This window comes from Taeniopygia guttata, chromosome 1A, assembly GCF_048771995.1.
Source record: "Taeniopygia guttata chromosome 1A, bTaeGut7.mat, whole genome shotgun sequence".
Classification (NCBI taxonomy): Eukaryota; Metazoa; Chordata; class Aves; order Passeriformes; family Estrildidae; genus Taeniopygia; species Taeniopygia guttata.
Window position 1 is genome coordinate 52614672 of NC_133025.1, and position 13694 is coordinate 52628365.

The 13694-nt window shown below is 40.9% G+C and overlaps 1 protein-coding gene across 1 annotated transcript in view; it reads left to right on the plus strand.

Moving 5' to 3' along the window:
- Positions 1 to 13694, plus strand: part of NUAK1 (NUAK family kinase 1) — a 46788-nt gene that overhangs the window by 15298 nt on the left and 17796 nt on the right. Inside the window, exon 2 of the mRNA XM_002196646.7 lies at positions 8020 to 8140. Within this exon, the coding sequence (XP_002196682.2) occupies positions 8020 to 8140 (121 nt within the window). The remainder of the gene's footprint in view (positions 1 to 8019; positions 8141 to 13694) is intronic.

Consider the following 13694-nt stretch of genomic DNA (forward strand, 5'->3'; position numbering starts at 1 on the left):
GGACTTCAGTAATATGGTGTAAAAAGCTTTTGGGAAGGGAGAAGTTTTTTAGTATATTTCTGACATATATGACTTGAGGCAAGGATTCTCAGCATTAAATGAAGAAAGGTCTGCCAGGGAAATTTGTCAGAGAATGCATGGTGTAAATATGCCAGGCTTTTTATACAGAGCTGAGGGTAGTGAGTACCAGACAATGGAGGGATGCAAATTCCCCAGTAAGGCAGTAGTTACGCAGGAAATGTGCTCACAAATCCTGATAACAAGCACCGTATGCGGGGGTGAGGGAAGAAGTGAAGGAAGGGTGTTGTATGTTCCTCCTGGCACCCACTTTATATATGTACAGTATAAATGTGTTCATCTGGTACCTTCTACTGCTCATAAAAACTTGATTCCACAAACATCTTTCTCTGTGAATAAAGGGGGAGCTGGAGAGAATATATAATCCCCTTGCTGAGTGTTTGTGAATAGTTAATTCCTCTTCTCCACTTGGTGAATCATCATTTATGATATGATAGCAGCAGTTATATCCAGCAGAACCAGAAAAGGAAAATTAAACCTCAGGTAATCATACCTTCATTTGCCCAGAGACAGTGGCACATTGTGCGTCAGCTTATACAAATGGAATTTTGATTTAACATCTATCACACTGACTCGGGACTTCTACTGCCTTGGCATAAGAGTGAGTTTCTCTACAAGTAGTGACATCAGCTTTGTTTTTTAGAAATATAATGTCTGGTACATTGTGAAGAGGGGAATGAAACATGGAGATGCTGATGTTTGCTATATGCTGTTACCATGCAGAGTGAAGCAGCTCTAAAAAATACCACATAAATGGTATTGCACATGGACCTGAGAGGTGCATCGAGGCACGTGCATCCTTGCCCTTTATGTGTACAGCTGCTGGCTGGCAACAACAATAACAGGGCTTTGTCCTTGGTAACATCCATGACATGAACAAACATGTGATGGAACAAAGTAATGAGCAGAAGCTGAGATTTAAATCAGCAAAGGCTCACATGGGTGCAGATGGCACCGTTACTGCTTTGAGCAACTCTCCCGATTACTGCATAGTTTGCCAGCCTATCAAACAATAGAGTTGGGCTGCTGATAAATAATTAATAAGGATTTTGTTGAATGCTTGTCTCCTGGGCAGTATCACCATGGAGATGATCTGGCTTTTAGGATGTGAAAATGAACAATCTCCGAAACAATGGCGTTGTGTCAACCTTACTCTTTCCCTGAAAGGGAGAGCTCTCAGAGATGTGTTAGCAGATTGCACAACGCCAGGCACTCATTTTGCTCACACTCACAGTGGCCTTTTGTCAGCTTTTCAGTGACTAGGTGAAATGTTTTCTGTGACCGTGCAGAAGCTTGTTCTTAGAATTACTCGTCCTGCATGATGCTCTCTAGTGCTGCATCTGGCTCAGGGCTGGAATCTCAAAATAACTTTTTTTCAGCAAATGGACACAGCAAAGGTATAATCATGTGGTAGGAGGCTTACAAAAAGAAGTCCTCATGAGCATACCTTTTCAGAACCCTTTGGATGCTTCATTTCTCCATAGGAATATTGGTCCATGGATCCTTCTTCCCACCAGGAAGGTCCACAGGTCAATTAGGTGGTTATTCAGCCCGCCCCCTGCCTTTCCTTTTTCTCCTTTGTGCAACCTCTGGAAGTGCCATTTCAATGCAACTATATTATCAGCATCCCCCTCCTTATCATTTGATTGCAGCCACCTCAGGGACCACATAATTTTGTAGCTTTGTTTCTTTTCCTCTTGAGCTGGTGACGTCTGGGCCAAGAGCCATAGGCAGAGACTCCCCTGGAAAAAACATTATATGGTGCCAGACTTTATTCTTTCTTACTTGGCTCTGTGAAGCTGGAGAAAGAACAATGTACCTTTTCTCTCCCCACCCCCAGACATCCTCTGCTCTCCCTTTCTCTTCCTCCCCTGGCTGATCAACCTATTCTTTACCTCCACACCCCGTTGGCACTTGGCACATTGTACTTCCCACCTTCGAGTCTCAAAGAAAGGAAGCAGAGCTGTGAAACTGGCTGGGCTCACCCACTTCCCATTGCTGGGTGGGGATGGATTCAGTTCACAGCTTTCAGAAAGAGGAGTTTTATGTGTATTTAACCTTCTCCTCCCTCTTCACCCAAATAAAATGGTTTTTAATAATTTTCTTTAAGCATATTTTCTGACATATTGCTCAGTGGCAACATGCTGGTTTCCCTTTCTCAGGGAACTTCGCGCTCTGTCCTGATGTTGGTTTTTTGACTCTCCACAATAGTATTGCAAGAGCCCATTGGAATTTGTTCGAGCATGGGTGGCATGTACAAGTGCTGGAACCAGCTTAAAAGTCACAGCATCCCTCGGTGGAAAAAAACAGTTCATATCTCACTATGGTCCTAAAAATAGCCTTGATAGATAATAGAGAGTGGAATATTGTTTTCAATGGGTCTGAATGTACAGCATGCAGAAATCGCTGGGGAAGGGTCAATGTTTTGTGGCATTTAAGTAGTCAGGCTCAGTTACAGCAGCCACTGACTTTAAAAATCTGTGACTGCACTGTGGCTAGTTCTATCTTTATTTATATTCACACAACTCAGCTGGAAATGAGGCAAGCTTAGGTTCATTAGACTAAAACAAACACATGAACCAACTTCCTGAAATCAAGTGAAACAGATTTTCTCTTTGATAAAAATACAGCCTTTTTTTGCTCAGCTGTAAACGATGATGCCAGCAGTGACTCAGCAGACATGGAGATTTGATATGGAAATGGGCACCTATTGCCATGCCCTTAGCCAGATGTTTAGACCTGGAGATGCTTTTTTGTACACAGTGGTCTTGATCAGGCTCTGTAAAAATAAATTCTACCCGTTTGCTCTGCTAAGCAGCCAAGAAGCTTGAAAGGAAGAAAGACGTTTCTCTCACAGATACAACTGAATGTACAGAAACCTTTGCAACCATCGTACTTTTGAAGTATTTTGTATGAAACAAAAGCAAAGAAGCATGAAGTGTGCTGGAAAATACTTTATAATCTCTCTACACCAGTTCAGGGAGTGAGTATAAATCCTCTTTCCAGCAAATGGAAACCAGTAATTTATTGCAGCCTTGAAGAAAGCAATTTATTTCTCTACACTTCCTGCCCAGCACACTCTGCAAGCTGACTCACGGAGGGATGAGAAGCCAAAAGCTCTCCTCCCTCTTTCCTATCTGCTTCTAGAAGGCAGAGCAGCAGTGAAGCTTGGGGCTGTGCTTGTGCAGAGCAGTTTGGAAGTGCCTGCCTAATCTGTAAAGTATTAGAGATTCACACCCCCTGCCTGTGCCATAGATTTTGGAGAGGGTACTTGCAGAACCTCCTTCTGAGCAGAGATTGATACCAGAACTGGTGGTGCAGGTGGAGGCAGTTTCGTCCCGTCTCTGATGGTCTTTCTCTCCTCCTGACCCATGTGTGGGACCATGCAGCCATCAATGCTGCAGAAGATACTGGGGATGGTTTTGGTGCACACAGCCTGTAATGATCCCCAGAGGGAAATTTCACATGGCCTAGTTTTGAGCTGTGACCTTGGTGCTCATGCATGTTTTTAACTTTGCATGTGTGAGCTGTCCCACAAAAGTCAATGGCCTGCTCACATGTGTGAAGTTAGGCATGTGCTAAAGTGTTTTGCCAGATTGGATACTGTGTCTATAGGGGCTTTGGGTGAACTTGAACCTGCTTTGTTGGGGTGAGAGGCTTTAGATTTCATTATTAGGAATTTGATATGTTACTCTCTCTGAGTGCAAGGTCTTGGAGTTATCTGAAATTCTCATTAAGACAAGAAGCTAGGAAAAATACAAATTCCTCCACCAGTAATGTTACTAAAAATACTATAATTAAATTATCTAAGTCTTAAACCCAGTAAAATATATTGAAAAGTGTGGTAGAGGTCTAAATACAGTTTTGAGAGTACCAGAGGGACTAACAGCACTTTCCCTGCAGATATTGAGCTGGAATATTTGGAGTAGTTAATGTAGCTGATGTAAAAAAAGAGTGTTGCTTTTTCTGTAGTCTTGATTCATAGGCTGTGACCCTTAATAAATTTTGATGTTACTCACAGTGAAGCCGCTGCTTTCAGAGAAAGCAAGAAAGCAGGCTAGAAAGAAAGAAAGAAAGAAAGGAGCCTTAAGAATGAACAAACAAGTTCTTTCATAAGGTATTTCTCAATTGACATGATTTCCTATTATGCTGAAGTTATTCAGGTCCATCATGCAGCAGTCCTGTAAGTGGGGTTTAGAAAAATTGAGCCAGCTCTGTCTGGTGTTAAAAGCGTAAGCGCTCTTTGAAAATGTATTTTCTGGAATATATTTCTGAAAGAAATAAATTTAATGAAAGAAGTTATATTATTGGTATTTTAGAATACCTGGAAGGGAGGCTTGTTTTATGGTCTGATACCATAACATACAGCTAGGGGTCTTATTTTGCTCAGAGATATGAAAACAATGAAACATGTTATAAATTCCTGGAATGTGATTGTGATTTGTGATGTTTCCATGAAATACTGAATAAAACCCAACTGGGGTGCTCTCTTGTTTGTGTTTTTTTTTCATATCAGTAGACTTTGAGCCCAGGTATTCTTGCTGACGTGGTCTGAGCAGACTGGTGTAGGTGAAAGACTTGACTGGGAAAAATCTGTTTCTTAGAAGGGAAGAACTGGAATGAAGGCTGTCCTGCTCGCTACTAATCCTGCTCTGGGATGCCACGTCTGACAGTGACAGTCTGCTGACACTGATCACTCACTGTTTGGCCTTTAGGACCAGATTACCAGCAAGGCTGTGCATGGCTGGCAGCCTTTGAAGTGTGGAACCTATCCACTTGGGGATTGTGCAGGACATCAGGCAGATGGCATGGTGTGAAAAGTACTTTTTGAGATGCCTTTGACCCTTTCACTTTTCTGACACCCTTTCTGAGGAGAAAAATAGCAATTGAACATGGGGAAAGGTATCAGAAATTATCCTTTAATAACCAGATGATTTGTTGAGTAAGGCATTTCTGTGGTGTGTTGCACAGTTTGGAAGGAAGAGACAGGCAGCAATTTCTGAGATGATACTGTCCTTGTTTCCTTTAGGAGTCATGTTGCCTTTCTCTTTTGATTTCCTCATCTTCTGAAAGTGGATAAATTGTGCTTTTTCACCACTTGCTTATCAAGGTTTAACTAATAAATGGCTACAGCTTATGTGCTGTGCAAATAGACAGTGATACTACTTTGTTAGTACGTGTGAGTAAACCTTTCTTACGTGCGAGTGCTTGCACTGGTAACGTGCAGGAGGCACTGCCTCCCACACAGCGCTCTTGCTGCGTGTCAGGATTGCAGGGGATGGACTGACTGTGGCCAGGTGGATGCTTGGAGCTGCCCTGGCTCCACTGACACCACTGGAATAAAGATACTTCACACCTGCCAGTTGTCTTTCCTTGCTTCCAAATGATGGTCACTGTAATCTGAAGGAGCTGAGTGAGGGACGAGAAAGTCTTGAATGTTAAAACCCAAGAGATGTGTTCAGCATGTGTTCTTTCCTTATATTGGGATGAGATATTGCAGCCTGGATGTCGCTGACAAAACCCAGAGTACTTTGGATGGGCTGTTGAATTCTACCCCTGCAACTGGGAAGTGATGCTTTCAGGAGAGCTTAAGTACCATCTTTGAGATTTGGGTAAACTTTTAGGAATAGCCTTTATAAATTAAGGTGCCTTAATTTTCAGCATGGATTGTGAGAATGTAAACTCCCTGGTCCTGTTCAAAAATATGTTCTCAGGCAACACATCTGTTTGCATTAGAATATTGATCCAAACATATATTTACAAAGTGCCACCAGACTTTTCAATCATGTTTGCATTTTTGTATCTAAAATATGTTTTCTTATATACAATTATTTCACAGAGGCAAGTTGCAGTAATTATGGGTAGATGTGCAAAAGTCCTGTCTCTGAAGCTCGCAGTCAAGTTATCAGGAGATTGGCATGTCCTCTGGGCTGCTGTTATTACTTTACCAGCGGTGAATGGGGAAGAATTTGCTCCCCGTTGTATATTTGACAATGAAACCCTTCTTAAATTCTTCCTCAGAGCCAAGTACAAGGCTGTCTTTTAATAAAAAATGTGTTTTTACCCATGTCTATATTTATTTCTTGTAGGAATGCACATACTGCTCCAAGAGCCACCCACATCCTTCTGTATGAGGGTGTATTTGCATTTGCAGTCAGTCCCAGTGCAAATGTAGGAAGGGGAAAAATCCAATATCATCTTTAGAATTGGTTGCCTTTTCCATCTCTAGAATTACTTGGAGGCTATGTTGGTCACTCATTCAATTAAGATCTGTTTTATTACCTTTTCTAGAAATATGTGCCATGTAAATAAGACTATAGCTATGTTGTTACTTTTAAAATCTCTATTCCAAATGTTTAGGTCAAGAGGAAAAAAAAATCGTTTTGGTTTTAACATGCAAATAATTTTATCCCTTGACTTCTTTTTGTTCTGCTGTCCCAAAGTAGGGTAACACTTGAGCAAGAGCTTAATTTTAAGCATGTGCAGCAGTCTTTGGGAATTCAAGGGGATGGGGCATGTGCTTAATGCTTTTTTGAACAATGTTGCTTTTCAGAGTTGAAGGCTTTTTAGGAAACCTGATCTTTAAACTGGCTCCTGTTTATGTACATTTCAATTTTATAATATTGTAAGTTTTTCTCTTCTTTCCTCAATATCCTCAATGCTACATCATATAATGAAAACAATACTGGTCATGCCACTTGCAATTACTGAAGTAGGCAGTGAATTTTTTTTTTCTAGAGTAACTGGGGAAATAATGTAAATCATAGATTTGCAAATGTTTTCCCAGGAGAAATCCACAGTAGTTGGCTGCAAAGAATGACACAAATTTGGTTTACCCATAAAAGGGTGGTCATCTCAGCAGGTCAGTGATGTTTTTCAAAGACATATTGTTGGTTTTGAGCTAGCTGATAATTTATTCCCTGAACTCTGGCTTAAAAAAATAATGCAGGGTAAATATTGAATACAATAATGGCCATGCTGCCATTCAGTATGCACAATGCCCTCACCTTCCCTCTCCCACCAGCTTCTCTGCATTGTTGTTTTCTGCATTTCTCATAGGGCATGAGATGACCTCCACGATTATTTATGGGGATGTTCAGATAAGCCCTTTTTTCACAGGCAACACACATACACACACTCACAAGGACTGTTATAATTTGAATTTATATTGCAAGTTCAGCTATCACTTCCTCTGTTCCCACCCTGCCTTTTGGAAAGACATCCAGTCACATGATATGCTTGTAAAAAAGCTTGCTGATTGAGGAAGGATGCAGGAAGGATATGGTTTTGCAGTGACTGCATAAGTGTTGTGTAGGACCTCAAGCCTTGGGTTTATATGAGGACGAGTTTAGATGTGAATTTCAAAGATTTATTTATTCTGATTTTTGAATAAGTCATAACTCCTGAAGAGTTTGCCTGCTTCAGAGAACCATGGGCAAACCTGTGTTAATGGGATCCTTTATGTATTAACATGCATATTAATGCATAATCAGCATCCTGGATTTCCTGCCTCTGTTCCATCATAGATCTCAAAATTTTTTCAAAGAAATTGTCTCAAAATTTCTTTTCAAAATTGTCAGATGCAATCACATCTTAGCAAATGTCAAAATCTCATCAAAATCTCTTGGGGAGTTTTGCCATTTGCATAAGGAGAGTGCTTAGGCTAGCACAGAGATCTTTCCAAAAGATGCTGTGTTCTCTCTTATTGAAGTTTTAAGACCTGAAGAGCCCAAAACATAATGTCACCCATCACACTGTAATGAGAGTGTATTTATTGTTATACAGTGAGGGAGCTACATGGAGGTTTGTATTTTAAGGTTTGTTTTGGTCATTCCATGTTCTGCCAACATCTAACATCTGTATTTATTTTTTAACTCTTCTTAGTGGATTAGATGCATCTGTGCAGTTCCAAGAATAATGCTTGATTTCCTGCATTTATAGGTTGCAATAAAATCCATTCGTAAGGACAAAATTAAGGATGAACAAGATATGGTTCACATCAGACGGGAGATTGAGATCATGTCATCCCTCAGCCACCCTCATATCATCACCATATATGAAGGTTAGTAAATGTGATTTTCCTCCCTGACTGTTCTGTTACATTCTTGCAGACCTGATGTTCATGTTTCTTGAGATCGTGCACCAAACCAACCCTTACTCCTTGTGTAGCCCATCCCTTACCAACGAGACTGCCTTGAGCACTGCCTTCCCTCTGAGTTACCAGTGTTTCACAGATGCATAAATCTTTGCTTGGAAGAGCTGCTTCTTGTGTGAGTTCACTGTGTCAGTCACAGGTGGGAGATGGTGGAATGTATCACCTCATGTCCTTGCTCCCACTGCACAGTTCAGTTTCATTTCACCCTCCCTCATGAACCAGTCTGATGTCTGTTTCTGTTCCCAGCCCATTAACCAACGTCCTTGTTTGCTTTATTTTCCCTGGTCAGCACAGGTCTGCTCTTAATCTGCTCTAGATAAGACTAGACTTTGGTCCTCCCTTACCAGCCAGTTCAAGTTGCTAGTTTTGTCATTGCAGCTTTTCCCCCTGAATCCCAGCATCCGCTTCCTGTCCATCTCTGCACACTTTCCTGTCTGTCTCGTGGCTGGCTTATCATTCCTCTTTCCTTATCCTGTCTTCCTCCTCTGCCTCCTTTCTTCCTGGGACATGGCTAGGAAGATTTGTCAGTTTATGTTTATGTGCTGTTTATGTCCCAGCACTAGCTCAGCGAGTCAGGCTGTGTGCATGCTAAAAGACACCCACCAAAAGGCCGGTTGCTGCAAGGAGGGAGGCTGCGTGTTTGACATGGGATATAGATTCCAGAGGTTCAGGGGGACCTGGGTCAGGCAGCCGTGTCCCTGGGGATCACCCTTTTTTCCTCTGTGAAGAACAGGAAGCCTGAATGTAGCCCTACACATTTCCATAGCTCTGAGGTAAATGCAGAAGGTGATGAGATGTGTATGGCAGCTCTGCTCTGAGAGTTGATATGACTGATTAAAACAAGGGCTGTCTTGGCGTACTGTTACACTATCGCATATTGAGTTATTCAAAAGCATGTTCTTGTACTTGAAAAGAGATGAGTATCTGTCTTTTTATTGAATAAACTCATAAAAGGATCTGGAAACAGAAAAGGGGAGGGATGCTGTGTCAGCATGTGGGTTGCAAATGGAACAAAAGTTACTTCAAATATGGATGGGAACTCAGGAAGAAAAAAATATTAAGTATGCTGTGGTTCTTTGACCAGTTGCCTTTCTCATTCTTACTTTAAATAGCTTTTACTGAGTTAAAATATTTGTAAAAGTGAAAAAGATTACAGCATTTTTAGGAAGCAGACACTAAGTCCTGTGGGAGTAAAACTTCCCTCTCTGGCCCTGTGGGGGGAGGAGCAGTGCTTCTGCAGCAGAGCCAGTTGAGCTCCACGATGGAGAATTCATCTTGTCTGAGGAGGATGAGCACCTATGTCAGGTTCTGGTGCGTTTTCTAAGCAGTCAGAGTCAGTATTTGGCCTGTAGCAGCCAGTGCTGTAACTTAAGATGTGGTAGCACTGGGAAGATGTGTGGTTGTGCAGCTGAACCCACAAGAGCTGCTCAGAGGTGAGGGTGTGACCTCAGGGGCCCTTGAGTGTGTGCTTCTCTTGAAGCTAAGAGTACTTGTTGTGAATTTAAGTGACTACTGCATCAAGGACTGAAGTGTTTGTGTCCTCTCAAAAGCTGGACTTTAAACACATAGATTTTCCTCTTGAGTGATGCATAAAGAGTGATAATATTGCTATCTCCTGACAGAAAATGTTGAAGTCAGTAAATCCTAAGAGATGGGCTTAATCTCACTAAAATAAAGCAATCCAACATTTCTGCAGTTGGTCTATGCTGCAGGTCTAGTGTCCCTCTCTAGTCAAAAGAGATCAGCATCTTCCCAGGGTGGTTGGCTCCTTCCTGGGAGACTTTTTTTCAGATAAGTGGGATAAATGACATATTCGAGGCTTCTCTTGGAATCTAGCTGACTAACTTAGATCAGATGCTTAACTTTAGGACTGAAGCCACCCTAGAGATATTTTACTTCTATCTCACAAATTTTTACTGCATATTTCCAGACTGCCAGTGTACATTTGACAGCTCTCTCTATAAGTGCCAGGTTGCACAGATGTACGTACCATGGACAATGCTGGATATCCCTGTAATAATCTTTGAAAGCTCTTTGTACTGCATTTACAAACATGTGTTTTCCTTAAGTAGGGTCTTGTTTAGGTATCCTTTTGACCTCCCTGCTAATAGCAATTAACCTCTGAATTTGTCTACTTGATGTAAAGACAACCTTATCTTTTTTTATTGATACCAAGCAAATTCAGATGTGTGGAAGCTTTCCAGTTTAGAGGTACTTCTTTGTAACCTAATCATAAGGCATGGACCTTGCCCATTACTGCCAGGGCAGATGTACAGTTGTGACTAAAGAAATTCCATCCTCTCAGCAGGGCTGTAATTGGCAATCTGTCGAGTGTAGCTGTGAGGGAAGTGCTCCTTTAAGTGACTTTAAACTCCTTGAAAGGGGCCGGATAAATGAAGTCGGCTTTGCTGGCAGTGTTCTGATTTCAGCACATAAATTTTAATTTATAGAATAATGCCTCTGTCCATTCATCTGTCTGTCTCTGCCCTGCCCCTCACCCTTCCTTAGCCCTATTGCTTTTTTCCCTTGAAAACTCCAACATTTTATAATAAAGCCTTTGAGAGCTAACATATTTTTCTAGGGGTAGCTTGAGTGCAAAGACTACCTCATCTGGCAATACTTTATAAAAGCTAAACCAGGGAAGGAACATTCTGCAAACATTTAAACATGTGTTGGGCCAATCATGAGGGTAAAGTTACACTTGATACGTTTAGGAGTGAGCTCTTGAGTCTTTGTAGTGTGAAGTACAGTTGTCTGCACGACTGTTTCTGTGCTGAAAGAGTTGTCCTTGGTCAGCAGAACCATACAAAGTCTGCCCTTTTGCAAAATGTACTTAAAGGTGAACAAACTATTAGCTAACATGTTTGTAGAAATAGTTTACTGAAGATCTTCGCTGGAGAATGAATAAACATTAGGATCAAAATTTGGTGCTCGTGGAACATGATGGCATTAATGTAAGTGAGTAACTGAAGGAAAGTGTGTGCTGAAGTGCTCTGCTGAACTGGGGCCAGGATGCTTATAAGAGTGCTGCACACTTTACATTAACAAAGTACAAAATATGGACTCCCAAGTAAGATGCACTTCTTTTTTCTTCTAGGTTGAATTTTTGGTACTCTTAAGAGAAAGCAGAGAGATTCTCCATCATATGTCTGCCAGTCCACAATGGCTTGAGCTAGGTTGCATGCTTAATCAGGAGACTGGTTCAGCTCTACTTTCAAACCCCAAAGGCAATAGGAGATAATCTGACAGTGTGTAACAGCAGTGGCATAGTATTCCAGGATACTCACTGCACTTGCCAAATACATGTGCAATCTCATGTTTTGTGCCAGACTTCATGCAACAAAGCATAAACACACTTGGTGTTTCACACATAGGCCTATCTCCAGTATGGGAAGCTGTGTCAGTCAAATCACCGTATCATCAGCAAAACCAGCTGCATTGTCAGAAATCTTCCTGCGTGGCAGCTGTTAAAGGTGTGTGGATACAAGCCATTGCTGAGGAACTGCATCCCTGCAGCAGCACTGGCTCAGACAAGTGTCTCCACCATCAGATGCATGTAGACCTCAGGGTGGGGCAGCAGCCAGGGCCCAGGGTGGCAAAACAGTCACTTCTCTCAGGCTGTGACAGTTCAGAGGAATCCCAGCCTCTGTCCAAGCCTTTGCTATCTCCTGGTTTTCACACATAATCAAAAAAACTTTGGTGCCTAATGACCCCACCCTTTCTGTATGCAAAACACCTGAAAAAGCCACTAGTCCCTTTAAACATCACGTGGATGACTGGGCTTTAATCAAGAATGTTGGAAGTTGGAAAGCTGAAATGATTCTTTTTTTTTTTTTTTGGCCAAGAGAAAGTACTTCAGTAATGATACTGTTTAACCACATTTCTAATTGATTTCCTCTAATTATGTAGGCTTTTGACCTTCGAGTACTTTATTCTCATTGTTTTCAGTTGATAACATCCAAGAACATCAAGTAATATTTCAAGTGTCTGGAGATACTAATGAAACAAGAACAAAGAAACTTAACTCTTTAGTTACCCTACCCCAGCTTTATGAATTTCCTGCCATTCAGGGTGATTACCTAAACAGCACTTCATTGGACATGACATAAACTCAAATGTGTGAGATCACAGGCAGGTCCAGTTTAAATGTCAAACTGATTGCCAGCAGTGATTAAATTTATTTCCATCTTCCCATTTACACAGTCCTACTGTAGTAATGTAAATATTTGCTTATCTGAGTTCCTCAACAGTTTAAATCATGTTTAAATAAAGGGGAGTTAGTGCTTGTATTCTTTGCCGAAACAAAGACAATTAATGTAAAGTGTTATTGTGGCCAAATTAGCAACTGTCATTTTTCCTTCCTTCTAAAGAGCAAGCCATCATAATCTGCATATCTTCAGTCTTGCTCTGTGAGAAACAACCTCACGAAGGATAATAGTTCCCATTCTGATTTAATCTCCTCACTGGAGAATAAATTATGGCATGCTGTCTGATTTAAAAAGATTATTGCATGATCTTTTTAAATCAGACAGCATGCCATAATAAAGGATCTATGTTCCTTTAATTTAAAAGGAGATGCAATTTGGCTGAATAAGGCTATAATTCAGGAAAATAATTTAACACAAGTTTAGCATTAGAACACATACTTTATATCTTGATATCTTCAATTATAATTAAGCATATGCATAAATTTATGTGTATGCATATACATGGTTTTCTGTTGGACCTGGGATATTTTCATGTCTGCTATATGCTCTGTTAAAAACAGTAATAAAATACTACTACAAAAAAAAAAAACAAACCACCTAAATAAAAATTATGCCAAGGGGCTGTAAAAGAGTCAAAAACACAAAAGCTGAATCAGGCTGAATTTCTAAGGTAAAAGACAGTTTTCAGTACTCGCATGACTTTTTGAAGAATAATTCAAGGCTTATTACACAAGTGAGGTAATTGGGTCATACATGAATTTTCTGAATGAAAAGGTTATTCTAGTCTGCATCTCCAAAATGAAAAACAAACTCACTTGTTCTTTTGATTTGGCTGACCTTTAATAAAAGAGCATTTTGTAGCAGTGGAAAGGTACTTCTGTCTGCGGCTGTTAGGAGAGTAATAAAAATACCACTGAATGGAAAGACACCAGATGGAAGGAATGTCAACATACTGGAACTAATTTAGGAGATTGCTCTGATAGAGAGCAAAGGCATGAGGAGAATTCAAATAGTTCCAGTGCAAAGAGATTGGCCACCCCTCTTAAACTAACAAACTAAAATCCTTACCCCAGGGTTACATGTAAACCAAATGGAATCAGCCCACAAGGAGATAGTCCTTTTGGGAGGGGGGAAATAATCTACCCCTCTCAGCACTCACTCTGACTTCAGATTCTATGAGCTTACAGGAAGGGCAAAAGCCTCCTGCTTTTTTTTTTCTTTTTTTTTATTTTGGTAGTAAGTCAGTCCAAAGT